The 14,517-nt window shown below is 46.1% G+C and overlaps 1 protein-coding gene across 1 annotated transcript; it reads right to left on the reverse strand.

The window, feature by feature from the left end:
• Positions 1-2,718: 2,718 nt before the first annotated feature.
• LOC126992161 (ryncolin-2-like) lies at positions 2,719-13,073 on the reverse strand. Its single transcript, XM_050850817.1, has 4 exons — positions 12,720-13,073; positions 12,037-12,479; positions 8,304-8,405; positions 2,719-3,004 (listed from the first exon to the last, which is right to left on the reverse strand). Exons 1-4 carry the CDS (start codon positions 12,957-12,959, stop codon positions 2,839-2,841), a joined length of 951 nt encoding a protein of 316 aa, XP_050706774.1. The 5' UTR covers positions 12,960-13,073; the 3' UTR covers positions 2,719-2,838.
• Between the last annotated feature and the right edge of the window lie 1,444 nt (positions 13,074-14,517).

Genomic DNA, 14,517 nt, shown 5'->3' on the forward strand with positions numbered 1-14,517 from the left:
CATGTGGTATTGGTGTGCTGGATATCCCTTCACTGGTAGGCTGGTAACATACACTCCCAGGTCTTTCTCTGCCTCTGTGGTGGATAGTGGTGTGTTTCCCATGTGGTATTGGTGTGCTGGATATCCCTTCACTGGTAGGTTGGTAACATACACTTCCAGGTCTTTCTCTGCCTCTGTGGTGGATAGTGGTGTGTTTCCCATGTGGTATTGGTGTGCTGGATATCCCTTCACTGGTAGCCTGGTAACATACACTCCCAGGTCTTTCTCTGCCTCTGTGGTGGATACTGGTGTGTTTCCCATGTGGTATTAGTGTGCTGGATATCCCTTCACTGGTAGCCTGGTAACATACACTCCCAGGTCTTTCTCTGCCTCTGTGGTGGATAGTGGTGTGTTTCCGATGTGGTATTGGTGTGCTGGATATCCCTTCACTGGTATCCTGGTAACATACACTCCCAGGTCTTTCTCTGCCTCTGTGGTGGATAGTGGTGTGTTTCCCATGTGGTATTGGTGTGCTGGATATCCCTTCACTGATAGCCTGGTAACATACACTCCCAGGTCTTTCTCTGCCTCTGTGGTGAATAGTGGAGTGTTTCCCATGTGGTATTGGTGTGCTGGATATCCCTTCACTGTTAGCCTGGTAACATACACTCCCAGGTCTTTCTCTGCCTCTGTGGTGGATAGTGGTGTGTTTCCCATGTGGTATTGGTGTGCTGGATATCCCTTCACTGGTAGGCTGGTAACATACACTCCCAGGTCTTTCTCTGCCTCTGTGGTGGATAGTGGAGTGTTTCCCATGTGGTATTGGTGTGCTGGATATCCCTTCACTGATAGCCTGGTAACATACACTCCCAGGTCTTTCTCTGGCTCTGTGGTGGATAGTGGAGTGTTTCCCATGTGGTATTGGTGTCCCTGATATCCCATCACTGATAGCCTGGTAATTATACTTCATGTCTTTCTCTGCCTCTGTGGTGGATAGTGGAGTGTTTCCCATGTGGTATTCGTGTGCTGGACATCCCTTCACTGGTAGCCTGGTAAAATACACTCCCAAGTCTTTCTTTGCCTCTGTGGTGGATAGTGGAGTGTTTCTCATGTGGTATTGGTGTGCTGGATATCCCTTCACTGGTAGCCTGGTAACATACACTCCCAGGTCTTTCTCTGCCTCTGTGGTGGATAGTGGAGTGTTTCTCATGTGGTATTGGTGTGCTGGATATCCCTTCACTGGTAGCCTGGTAACATACACTCCCAGGTCTTTATCTGCCTCTGTGGTGGATAGTGGAGTGTTTCCCATGTGGTATTGGTGTGCTGGATATCCCTTCACCGGTAGCCTGGTAACTATACTCCATGTCTTTCTCTGCCTCTGTGGTGGATAATGGTGTGTTTCCCATATGGTATTGGTGTGCTGGATATCCCTTCACTGGTAGCCTGGTAACATATAGTCCCAGGTCTTTCTCTGCCTCTGTGGTGGATAGTGGAGTGTTTCCCATGTGGTGTTGGTGTGCTGGATATCCCTTCACTGGTAGCCTGGTAACTATTATCCATGTCTTTCTCTGCCTCTGTGATGGGTAGTGGAGTGTCTCCCATGTGGTATTGGTGTGCTGGATATACCTCCTAAGGTGCAGTGCTTTATATTTCTCTTCATTGAATTGTAGCAGCCACTTTTTGTTCCATTTCTGTAGCTTGGTGAGGTCTGACTGTTGGAAATCCGTAGACAATGGGTTAACTCACTTTCCATGGACACAGTACGCTACCTTTGCCAGCGTTCATCACCTGCCACAGTGAGTTTGGCTACAAAGTTATTTACAAGCCATCAGCTGGGGTGTAACCTACTGCCCAAGTGCTACGGCCTCAGCAATTTACACTGTTCTACACTAAGTCTATATACACCAAGTCAAGTCCTGCGCAGCTTTGTGGGAGGAGACACGGCAGAGGCGTGGCTTATGCGTGATGTCACTGCTTGGACCCAAACTAGAGAATGTAGAAACAGGGATTTAGAGAAAACGAAGAAAGGCCGACTAATTTAAATCAATCACTTCAATATGTCCTCCCTCACACCCCACACCGCTGTTTGTAGGGATTGGAATTACAGTCACGCAATAGCACAATAAAAATATATATTTTTTTTCTTCAGTGGCTTGCCTGAACGCGCTGTGAAAGGAGGCGAGAATGCACATCCAGAGTGTCACACACGGCTCCAACTTAGTCACCCTGAACTGGCGGGTATTTTGGGGGGCTCCAAGTGACGTCATCCCATGCTCCGCCCCCAAACCGCCCCCTGCGCGTACCGGTCGCAGTTTTGAAGCAGAGTGACTTGACTTGGTATACATAGACTTAGGTTCTACAGAGGCCATAGTACAGGCACCTGGAAGATCAACGGCACCCTTAGGACTGTCTCTCCCCTGCTTGTAACACTGTGTGATCATTGCCAGATACACTCATAACGGCCTCTCTCTCTCTCTCTCTCTCTCTCTCTCTCTCTCTCTCTCTCTCTCTCTCTCTCTCTCTCTCTCTCTCCTAGTTATAGTAATGAAAGGATTGGAAACATTGATGCAGTGCTTGAAATGTTTTATTCAGCTTGTACATCGTAATAAACTTTTCATTCTACATTTACAGTTTTATACTTGTAAGGGAGGCGAAGTTAGCTTGTCTTAGCCCAGCAGCCCCGGGCCGGCCCTGCCTGAGGCTGTACATATCGAAGGCGCCAGGCAGCCCTGCCTTGAGCTGCCTGCTGAAATAGAGGATATTGCTGGTGTGTGGAAGATCGTAAACTACTGCACTTGAAGAGTGTCCAACAAAACAGGTGTCCCAGTCAACCGTTGAACCCAGAATCATGATGACTGTTCAGAAGGCTGGTCGGGTCATCATGGTAGTCTGCCGCAGGGAGTACTCCCAACCTCGCCAATTAAACCAGTTAATGCCAGTACCTACATTCTCGTGTTTCCCCTCGTGCTGGAAGCCGTTCAGATTGGATGGACCACAATTAATGTGCCACCACGGACCACCATGGCTGAAGTGATCAGTCATTCAGTGTTATCATCGTTCTACGAAGGTTGACTGAGGTTTCAGAAAGGTCAGCATAGCCTTAAGATTTACCCAGTTACGGAACTTGGTTTTAGTATTCGCAGAGACTTTTTTAATTTGAAATACATTGCAAAGATCATGTTTTTTTGCTTAATTATATCAGATCGTCACATTCATCTTGTTGGAAAGTATGATTTTATCACAAGTTCCTGGATGTACATATGGGAAAATCTAACACTACTGAGACTTGAATTTATTTCGGCTGCACATAATAAACTAAGTAATGTGACCTGCTGAAACTCTGGAAGCCAAAGCCACTCATCATATAAAGCCCCGTTCACACTTTGCCGACTCTGGGCCTGACTACCCACGACTTTAGGGTACACGAGGGTGAAAGGGTCGGGCATGTCTTGAAAGAGGTCTTGCGACTGTTTCCGAATGCTGCGCCGATATCGTGACAGGAGTCTGCAGTCGTGAGAGGTAGCGCAAAAAAGTATTCCATGCTAAACTTTCACGACAAGAGTCGGCAAGAGTCTGGACCAACCGTCACTTCCAGTTGGGGTCTGAGGGAGGCCGGGGGCAGTCATCAAGACTGTCGTCAACAGTCTTGGCTTGTCTTGAGACAGTCGTGACGACTGTCGGGGCCATTTTTCAATTTTTTACCGTCTCCTGTCGACACAGTTGTCTGTGCCGACTACTTCAGAATGATGAGGGACTGTCGTGACGACAATCTTCGGCTAATGAAGGACGGTCGTGACGACTGTCGGCTCAGAAATATTGGCTAACACTGCTTCCATCAAGAAATTTATATTTTTATCTTGCAACTCACAAGCACAATAACAACTTCTGGGCATGGTTACGTTTCGCTGGCACTAACTTGGGAGCCGCACAGTACGCACGCACTCCTTTTGCCTCGATCTCTCTTGTGTTGAATAACACAACTAGGGTTGCCACCCTGAGGTCAGAAAATGTGTAATGCAACATCTCACTCTCCAACAGCAGGAAGTAGGTAGGAGGACACCTACCGAACGGGCGTGAGCTGCTCCAGGTGAGGATATATGGGAAGCGAGGAGGGTGCCAGAAGCCTTCAAAGACCCTTCCTATGTCCTCACTAGCCGTTTCCCGTTTGTCTCATCAACACCAGAGAGTAGTTCAGCATACTCTCTAAAGACAGTTCCTCTCTCTTTCTACACCACACTACATTCACAAAACACACACACCTTTTTCCAAAATTCAAAATTCAACATGGCGAAAAAAATAACTGCCTCGGAGTCCCCGCCTGGGGGGGGGGGACCTTAAATTCCCCCAGGGAGGACTCCCCTTCTAGCTGCCGACTTGAGAGGTGTCCTGATAACTCCTCGAACCTCCTCCTTATCAATTTCTGCAACATTCGCGGTCTCCGTTCCAATTTTCATTATGTGGAACACCATCTCTCCTCCTCTAAACCTCACCTTCTCTTCCTCACCGAAACACAGGTTTCTGAGGCTACTGACAGCAACCTCTACTCTGTTCCCTCCTACTATCTCTATCCTAAATTTCAATCCAAAGCTGGATGTTGCGCCTACGTGCGCAACGACATCACTTGCTCTCGTGCCCACGACCTTGACTCTTCTGAATTTTCCACCATCTGGCTAAGACTTCATTGTCATTCTATTACTAAATACATCTGTGCTGTTTATCTCTCACCTAACTCTACTAACTATGTAAAACTCTTTGACTATTTGAACTCTAAAGTGGAGTGCATCTTGACCCACTCTCCCTTCGCTGAAATCTCCATCTTGGGAGATTTCAATGTTCACCACCAGCTCTGGTTTTCATCCTCTTTCACTGACCAACCTGATGAACAAGTCTACAACTTTACTCTCCTCAACGATCTAGAGCAGTTGGTTCAGCACCCTACTCGTATTCCCGACCGTCTTGGAGACAGGCCCAACATTCTAGACCTCTTCCTTACCTCTAATCCTTCTGCTTACTCTGTCAAACTGTTCTCTCCGTTGGGCTCCTCCGATCATAACCTTATTTCTGTATCCTGTCCTATCGCTCCTGTACATCCTCTGGACCCACCGAGGAGGCGATGCTTCTGGCATTTTGCTTCAGCTCGGTGGGACGACCTGAGGATGTACTTTTCCAATTTCTCGTGGAATGATTACTGCTTCCAGGAGAGAGACCCCTCTGTGTGTGCTCTGCGCATCACAGAGGTGATTGTCTCTGGAATGGAGGCATACATTCCACGTACTTTCTCTACCCCTCATGCTAAAAAGCCTTGGTTTAATCATGCTTGTTCTCGTGCTATTAAAGATAGAGAGGCAGTTCACAAAAGGTTCCAGAGCCTTCGAGCTCCCACTAACTTTGATCTATACATTTCAGCCCGGAATCGGGCCAAATATATTCTCCGACTTACCCAAACTTCTTTTATAAATAGAAAATGTCAACATCTTGCTTCTTCCAATTCTTCCCGTGACTTCTGGCATCTAGCCAAAAATATCTCCTCCAATTTCACTTCTTCTTCTTTCCCTCCTCTCCTTACCCCTAACGGCAGCACTGCCGTCTCATCTGTCTCTAAGGCTGAACTCTTCGCTCAAACTTTCTGAAGAACTCCACCTTGGACGCTTCTGGGCATATCCTCTACTCATCCCCCTCTGACTCTTTTATGCCTGTTATTAAGATTCTTCCTAATGATGTTTTCTATGCCCTCTGGCCTCAACTCTCAGAAGGCTCATAGACCTGATGGAGTGCCTCCTATTGTCCTTAAAAACTGTGCTTATGTGCTGACACCCTGCCTGGTTAAACTCTTTCGTATCTGACTAGCAACATCTATCTTTCCTTCATGCTGGAAGTATGGCTTTTCACAGCCTGTGCCTAAGAAGGGTGACCGCTCAAATCCCTCAAACTACCGCCCTATAGCTTTACTTTTATGTTCATCTAAAGCTTTTGAATCTATCCGTAACCGGAAGATTCAAAAGCACCTTTCCACTTCTAATCTTCTATCTGATCGCCAGTATGGATTCCGCAAGGGGCGTTCTGCTGGCGATCGTCTTGCTCTCTTAACTGACTCTTGGTCATCCTCTCTTAGCAGTTTCGGTGAAACTTTCTCTGTTGCGCTAGACATATCGAAAGCCTTCGATAGAGTCTGGCACCAGTTTTTGCTTTATAAACTGCCCTCTTTCGGATTCTATTCCTCTCTCTGTTCCTTTATCTCCAGTTTCCTTTCCGGCCGTTCTATCTCTGCGGAGGTAGACGGTCACTGCTCTTCCCCTAAACCTATCAACAGTGGCGTTCCACAGGGCTCTGTCCTATCACCCACTCTCTTCCTGTTATTCATCAATGATCTTTTTTCCATAACAAACTGTCCTGCCCACTCTTACGCCGACGACTCCACTCTGCATTATTCAACTTCTTTCAATAGAAGACCTTCACAACAGGAAGTACACGACTCCAGATTGGAGGCTGCAGAACGCTTAACCTCAGACCTTGCTATCATTTCCGATTGGGGCAGAAGGAACCTTGTGTCCTTCAATGCCTCAAAAACTCAATTTCTCCACCTATCAACTCGACACAATCTTCCAAACACCTATCCCCTATTCTTCGACAACACTTAGCTGTCACCTTCTTCAACACTAAACATCCTCGGTCTATCCTTAACTCAAAATCTCAACTGGAAACTTCATATCTCCTCTCAAATCAGCTTCCTCGAGGTTGGGCGTTCTGTATCGTCTCCGCCAGGTCTTTTCCCCCGCGCAGTTGCTATCCATATACAGGGGCCTTGTCCGCCCTCGTATGGAGTATGCATCTCACGTGTGGGGGGGCTCCACCCACACAGCTCTTCTAGACAGAGTGGAGGCTAAGGCTCTTCGTTTCATCAGCTCTCCTCCTCCTACTGATAGTCTTCTACCTCTTAAATTCCGTCGCGATGTTGCCCCTCTTTCTATCTTCTATCGCTATTTTCACGCTGACTGCTCTTCTGAACCTGCTAACTGCATGCCTTCCCCATCTCCCGCGGCCCCGCTGCACACGACTTTCTACTCATGCTCATCCCTATACTGTCCAGACCTCTTATGCAAGATTTAACCAGCATCTTCACTCTTTCATCCCTCACGCTGGTAAACTCTGGAACAATCTTCCTTCATCTGTATTTCCTCCTGCCTACGACTTGAACTCTTTCAAGAGGAGGGTCTCCTCCCGAATTTGAATATGCTTTTGGCCACCTCTTCTGATTCTTATGGGAGCAGCGATTAGCGGGCTTTTTTTATTATTTTTTGTGTGCCCTTGAGCTGCCTCCTTTGTTGTAAAAAATAAATAAAAATAAAATAAAAAATACGGAATGGATCCATATTTAAAGAACGGCTGGCAACCCTAAAATTTCTCGAGCATGCAATGAGTGACAGCCGCAGCACGCTGCTGGTGGAGGCAAGAGGGAGGGACGTTACGTCGCGTATTTTACACGTATTTTAGGACGAACCTTTGACACATTTTACGGGCTGGTTTTGTGATTAACCGAAAAATGCGATCACTACAATTTTAAGATACTGAATTTTATCTGCTTGACATTCAGATAACAAAATACCTTACAGAACAAATGCCGTTCCGTATTGGTTCAAAACGGAACGATACATTTCATTCTCGAATACAGAGCGATTCCGTATTTGATCATGTTTCTTAATGGTCCCATAAAGCGAAAAAAGAGAAAAAATCACCCCTCACACAAACCATTTCATAATGTATATCAAAGCATTTGTGATCAGTTTATGTATCATGTATTTTTGGGGGTTTAAATTATGGCACAAATTTGGCCCGTCGCTGCTACACGGTAAAGCCACAAATTTGGCCCGTCGCTGCTTCCGGGTTAAGGAACGGCAAGGCTGCCGCCAAGACAGTCGCCAAGACAGTCGCGAAGACGGTCAGGAAAACCGTCGGCCAATTCCTTGGCAACTGTCGGCCAGCTGGTCGGCCAACCAGTTGACAGACAATCTGGAAGACTGTCGTTAAGACCGTCTACGACTGTCGGCCAATCGGTCGGCAGCTTCGTGGTTGTCGTAGACATGGCGCCATTTCAAAAATTGTCCGTTGAGGCTCGTCTTGAGACTAGCGGGCAGCATGTCACAGACATTCTGCCAACTAGCTGGCCGAATTTCACAGACATTCGGCAATCATGGCAGCCAACACCAAGACGCCAAAAAAAATATTGGAGCGTTGGAGCCGACTTGTCAAATTCAGAAGTCGCTGGGTTGTCGTGGCCCAGAGTCGGCACAGTGTGAGCGGGGCTTTAGACTGAGAACAAAACTTACCTCACGGCACAGTTACCGGAAGATGAGTCGTTATCAGCATCATGAGTGGTAAAGCTGCGGCCAGATTGAGGGGCAAAAGAGTCCCCTGCGTCACCGCTGTACCTGTAATTCATTCATATATATATATATATATATATATATATATATATATATATATATATATATATATATATATATATATATATATATATATATCTATCTATATAATACAGAGAGAGAGAGAGAGAGAGAGAGAGAGAGAGAGAGAGAGAGAGAGAGAGAGAGAGAGAGAGAGAGAGAGAGAGAGAGAGAGAGAGAGAGAGAGAGAGAGAGAGAGAGAGAGAGAGAGAGAATGTGTGTACGCGTTGGCTGAGGTAATGAGTGCTGAAAATAACAAAATATTTTAGGCATTCCTGAAGAACTCGATATTTTGAGATCTCGACTGAATGGCTACAAAGGCGCGGGGGAAGATGCGCGCTGCGTGTTTATGAACTATGGCTGTTATTAACTGAATCATTCTGTGGCTTGCCTCCATTTATGACGAGAGATGGAAAAATATTTAAAGCACATAAAACATAATTATCTTTTTTCATATAAAACAGTGATTTTCGCAAAACAAACTAATCGCGGTCTCTGTTGGATATTTACATAGAATGTCCCCAATACAACAATTTTACCTGATCCCTGTTGGAAACAGTTTCTGGGGCAGTGTTTCAGCGGTCTGTTTCACGTGTACTAGTTACTGAATTAGAAGTCAAAACATGCAGGCGAGTGGGAGTGACGGAAATCTGTATATTGCATCAGCGGCATGAAAGATGTTACGCTCTTCACATCTAAGTCTATATACACCAAGTCACGTCCTACGCAGCTTTGTGGGAGGAGACACGGCCGAGGCGTGGCTTATGCGTGACGTCACTGCTTGGAGCCAAACTATAGAATGTAGAAACAGGAATTTAGAAAAAACGAAGAAAGGCGGACTAATTTAAATCAATCACTTCAACATGCCCTCCCTTACACCCCACACCCCCGTTTGTAGGCAGGGGAATTACAGTCACGCAATACCACAATAAAAAGACATATTTTTTTTCATCAGTGGCTTGCCTGAACGCGCTGTGAAAGAAAGGAAGCATGCACATCCAAAGTGCACACACGGCCGCAACTTTAGTCACCCCTGAACTGGCGGATATTTTTTTTTGGCTCCAAGTGACGTCATCCCGCTGCTCCGCCCCCAAAACCGCCTCCTGCGTGTACCGGTCGCAGTTTTGAAGCAGAGTGACTTGACGTGGTATATATATAATAGACTTAGCTTCACATGACTGATACTTCAATTATTCGTAACTGAAACAGATAAGACACAAATAAGACCAGAATACCGTGCTCACCCATGGACAGAGAGGACATGAAAGCAGCCCTAAAATGTTCACAAATTATTACCCAAAGTCTATATATACCAAGTCAAGTCACTCTGCTTCAAAACTGCGACCGGTACGCGCAGGAGGCGGTTTGGGGGCGGAGCAGCGGGATGTCGTCACTTGAAGCCAAAAATAAATACCCGCCAGTTCAGGGGTGACTAAACTAGCTGCTGCTGCTACTACTACTACTACTACTACTACTACTACTACTACTACTACTACTACTACTAGTACTACTACTACTACTACTACTACTACTACTGCTGGTTCTACTACTACTACTACTACTACTACTACTACTACTACTACTACTACTACTACTACTACTACTACTACTACTACTACTACTACTACTACTACTACTACTACTACTACTACTACTATTACTACTACTACTACTACTACTACTACTACTACTACTACTACTACTACTACTACTACTACTACTACTACTACTACTACTACTACTACTACTACTACTACTACTACTACTACTATTACTACTACTACTACTACTACTACTACTAATAATAATAATAATAATAATAATAATAATAATAATAATAATAATAATAATACTGCTACTACTACTGCTACTACTATTATTACAACTACTACTACTACCACTACTACTACTACCTCTACTACTACTACTACTACCACTACTACTACTACTACTACTACTACTACTACTACTACTACTACTACTACTTTTTTTTTATACACAATATAAATGATACCTCCACCCATGTTTATTTTCTCGACACATAATCATGGAGGGCTCTATAGCTTGGAGGTCATTAGCCCCAACTCTGTTCGCTAATGACTGTGGCATCCAACCATATCACTAATACTACCTAACACTAAATCACCTATCATCTATTACGTCCAGATCCCCCTTTCCTTCTCTACTCAAGTCACCCCCGACCCACCCTAATGTCGCTCTCCACCACTGTGGCTTCATAGTCCATATTGGAGATGTTGGTGGCTTTTGGGCCAGAGTGTCTGGTGCCCCTGAGACATAGGATGGCCGACCTGAGCAGGGAAAACGAGAGGCGACACCTCATCCAGGCGACAACGTGGCTCCTTGGCTGATGCTTCTTTTCTGAGATTAGTTCCGCGAGGCGTGCGTAGAAGCATTGGGCCCTGGGACCCATCCCGCCGGATGTGATGAAGACGAGGGGGGTGAAGCTGCCCTGATCCACATGTTGGATTGGCAAGCCACCAGCTGCATTGCCAAAGTTGGAGCTGCTCAGCAAGCTTCGCCATCCCCGTGCATCAAGTCCTGAGGGCCCCGCGCTGCCACGAGTCTGGAGGGCCTTCTTCCACACCATCTCTCCTGTTATTCTTTCGTATATAACTGGATTCGGTGGTTGGTGACATCCTGCCAGTCTCAGTCCCTTCAGGTCACTCGGTGGAGGATGTTTTTCCTTGAGTTGATTGATCGTGTCCCTGGTGAGTGGAAGCACACCCCGTGTGGAATTTTCTGACAAGGCTCGTGTTGCAGACGCAACGTTGCCTTGTCGCATTTTGTCTGCAAACTTCCGGGCCCTGTCTTCTGTGAAGGTGTTGTTTCGTTGGGGTCCGGGGAGCCTCTCCTGTATGGCCCTGGCTTCTCCAAGGAGGGCATCTAACTCGTTAGTTTGCCACAAGGCAACTCGCCTTCTTAATGCCTCGATATTTTCGGCTTGTTTGGTTTTTGGGTGTGCTTTTTGGAGGAAGAGATGGGGAGAGTGAATACAATTTTCAGGGATAGGGGCGCCGGTGGTGTGTTCTGGATGTAGTTATTTAACAGGGTGACAATTTCTTTGATGATACATGTCGTGGCTCCACATCTGGGTGGTTCAAAAAGATTACTAGCAGACCACACAACAACTTCAAGGTATTTGTCATCCACCCACCTTGTTGCTTCCCCCTCCGCTAGCCCCTTCCAAGCAAAGCTTCCCCCGACCTCCGTTGCGCCCAGTCCAGTCGAAGAGGAAGAGTGATGAGGGGGTGGTGGTAGTGGTGGTGGTAGTGGCAGCATTGGAGGTGCCAATGGAGGGGGTGGTACCGGTTGAGGGATATAGGTGGCAGTTGTGCTCCTCAGCTACTACTACTACTACTACTACTACAACTACTACAACTACTACTACTACTACTACTACTACTACTACTACTACTACTACCACTACTACTACTACTACTACTACTACTACTACTACTACTACTACTACTACTACTACTACTACTACTACTACTACTACTACTACTACTACTACTACTACTACTACTACTACTACTACTACTACTACTACCACTACTACTACAACTACAAGCTCTCCCATAAGATCTAGTCTCACCTTCCAACACTGAGGCGGTACTTGGTGCTTGGAGGGCCGACGTAGAAGAAGCCGTACTTTGCATACCGTCGAACGTCGTCCCAATCTGCCATGTCGATGCGCAGTTCCTGAAGAGCCGCCGATGTCAGTCCGTGCAGCAGGTCCAGGCCCAGCCAGAACTCCCCCTCGAGATGGCCGAAACCCAATTCATATTCTACAAAGCTGCGGTTGAATTCTTCCCGGACGGTGGAGTTGGTGCGTCTCTGAAACACCGTCCAGCCCCCTCCGTCAGTCGTTTGGTCGCAGTACACTGCCGCGCGGCGTTGGGGCTGCCCAGGGAAGGGGTACACGTGGCGAAGGCCCTTGCCGCTGTCCCCGCCGTCCAGCAGGTCCTTGCAGTGACGCGGGCGGTTGTCGTAGTGACTCACGACCTGACGCACCTCCTGCAGCAGCTCTCTCGCCCCCTGCATGGCCAGCCAAAGGGTTGGTCTATTACTGAGAGTAGGTCACTAACGGAAATATAAAGTAACAGTCGCTAATGCCATTGTTTTATGTGTGATTTGGCTGCGTCATATTTGATGGGTTTACTTTACACTATTTGACTGGATTAAGTTACCTTACTTCGTGGTCAGGTCACATTACTTGGTGGTGTATAGTTACATTACACGAAAGAAGCTGTATTTCTTTGCGGAATAAACCATTACCTGCACCAGCGGGTTCGGCGGCGTTGGGCGCTGCACGGAGGTGGGTGCACAGGTGTCCAGGGCTTCGGCCACACACGCCTCGCTGAAGCCCGTGGCGACGAGGAGACTGGACACTACGGACCTACCAAGAATCACATTGCTCGTGTCCCCCTCTGCAGCAGGGGCGGGAATGCTGGCTGGCTCCACCGGGGCCACGACCACGGCCATGGCCGCGACGCTCAGCAACATCAGAACTGTCATTGAGACTTACGTCTGATCTTCTGGCAAGTGAAGTATTTTCCCAAGACTTATTTGACAGGCAGCAGGTCAAGATGCCCTGCAGAACTACACTGGTGAACAGCCAGTTACTGGCGGGCACCAGTGTGCGTCGACTTATAAAGCCTTGCCGCACCCCCCTCCCCTCGGGCCTAACAATGACGCACCCAGAGTGCAGAGTGTGTGTGTGTGTGTGTGTGTGTGTGAGAGAGAGAGGGAGAGAGAGAATGTGGCAATGCTCTTTGTGTTCCTGTCATGTTTCCTGCTTCCCTTCTTGCTCTCAGTTACTCTTTTCCTGTCTCTCTCTCACACTGTTCCGTTCCTTCTTTCTCTATTTTCTTTTATAAAGCCCTCCATCTTCACTTTCCACCTGGTTCCTCTCTCTCTCTCTCTCTCTCTCTCTCTCTCTCTCTCTCTCTCTCTCTCTCTCTCTCTCTCTCTCTCTCTTTATCAATCTATTTGTTTATCTATACATCTTTGTACCTATTTATCTATCTATCTATTGATTTACCTATCTATCTATTTATCTATCTATCTATTTATCCATCTATCTATTTATCTATCTATATATCCATTTATCTATCTATCTATTTATCCATCTATCTATTTATCTATCTATATATCTATTTACCTATCTATCTATTAATCTATATCTATTTACATCTATATATTTATCAAACTATTTTTCTATTTTTATATATTTATCTATCTATCTATCTATCTATTTATCTATTCATTTACATATTTATCTATCGATCATTTTATCTATTTATTTATATATCTTTATCTATTGTTCTATATATCTAATTATCTATTTATCTCTCCATCTTTTTATCACTATTAATTTATCTCTATCTATTTATATATCTTTATTTTCAATTTGTCTATCGATCTATATCTATTTATCTATTTATTTGTTTATCTATTATCTATTAGCTATTGTCTATATTTCTATGTATTTATCTATGTATCTTATTTCACTGTCTGACTGTTGACGTTCTGTGCTTGAGGTGAAGGTGATATTTTGTCCGGAGAGAGAGAGAGAGAGAGAGAGAGAGAGAGAGAGAGAGAGAGAGAGAGAGAGAGAGAGAGAGAGAGAGAGAGAGAGAGATTTACAGATTTTCATAGAAAATCAGACCACAAACCCATGGTCCAGATTAGGTGGTCTGTCCTTAAACCTAAGTGATTCTACATTAATTAGAGAGAGAGAGAGAGAGAGAGAGAGAGAGAGAGAGAGAGAGTTTGTCTTAGTGTGTGTGTGTGTGTGTGTGTGTGTGTGTGTGTGTGTGTGTGTGTGCAATTCACCATGGCTTGATCAGGAGTTGGACTCGTAATCGCCAGCAGAAACCCTCCCGACAGAGCAAGTGCTCATCATCGTCGATCTCTGGGTACTACCAGGACCTCCCACGCCACACACCCCATCCCCCTTGCTCAAGGGGGGACAGTAACCGCTCCTAGTCAACGGAAAGAATCCGACCTGAGCGGGCTCGAGCCCCCGCCCTGTCAGACCGTGAAGTCTGGCAGTGCAGCGCTCTACGAGCTG

Source organism: Eriocheir sinensis, unplaced genomic scaffold, assembly GCF_024679095.1.
Source record: "Eriocheir sinensis breed Jianghai 21 unplaced genomic scaffold, ASM2467909v1 Scaffold409, whole genome shotgun sequence".
Classification (NCBI taxonomy): Eukaryota; Metazoa; Arthropoda; class Malacostraca; order Decapoda; family Varunidae; genus Eriocheir; species Eriocheir sinensis.

Bases quoted from the DNA above. Each gene is read 5' to 3' on its own strand.
- LOC126992161 (XM_050850817.1), bottom strand. From the start codon at position 12,959: ATGACAGTTCTGATGTTGCTGAGCGTCGCGGCCATGGCCGTGGTCGTG. The intron at 12,480-12,719 runs GTAATGGTTTAT...CTGGCCATGCAG, and splicing joins CGCCGAACCCGCTGGTGCAG to GGGGCGAGAGAGCTGCTGCA. The intron at 8,406-12,036 runs GTGAGACTAGAT...AATGAATTACAG, and splicing joins TACCGCCTCAGTGTTGGAAG to GTACAGCGGTGACGCAGGGG.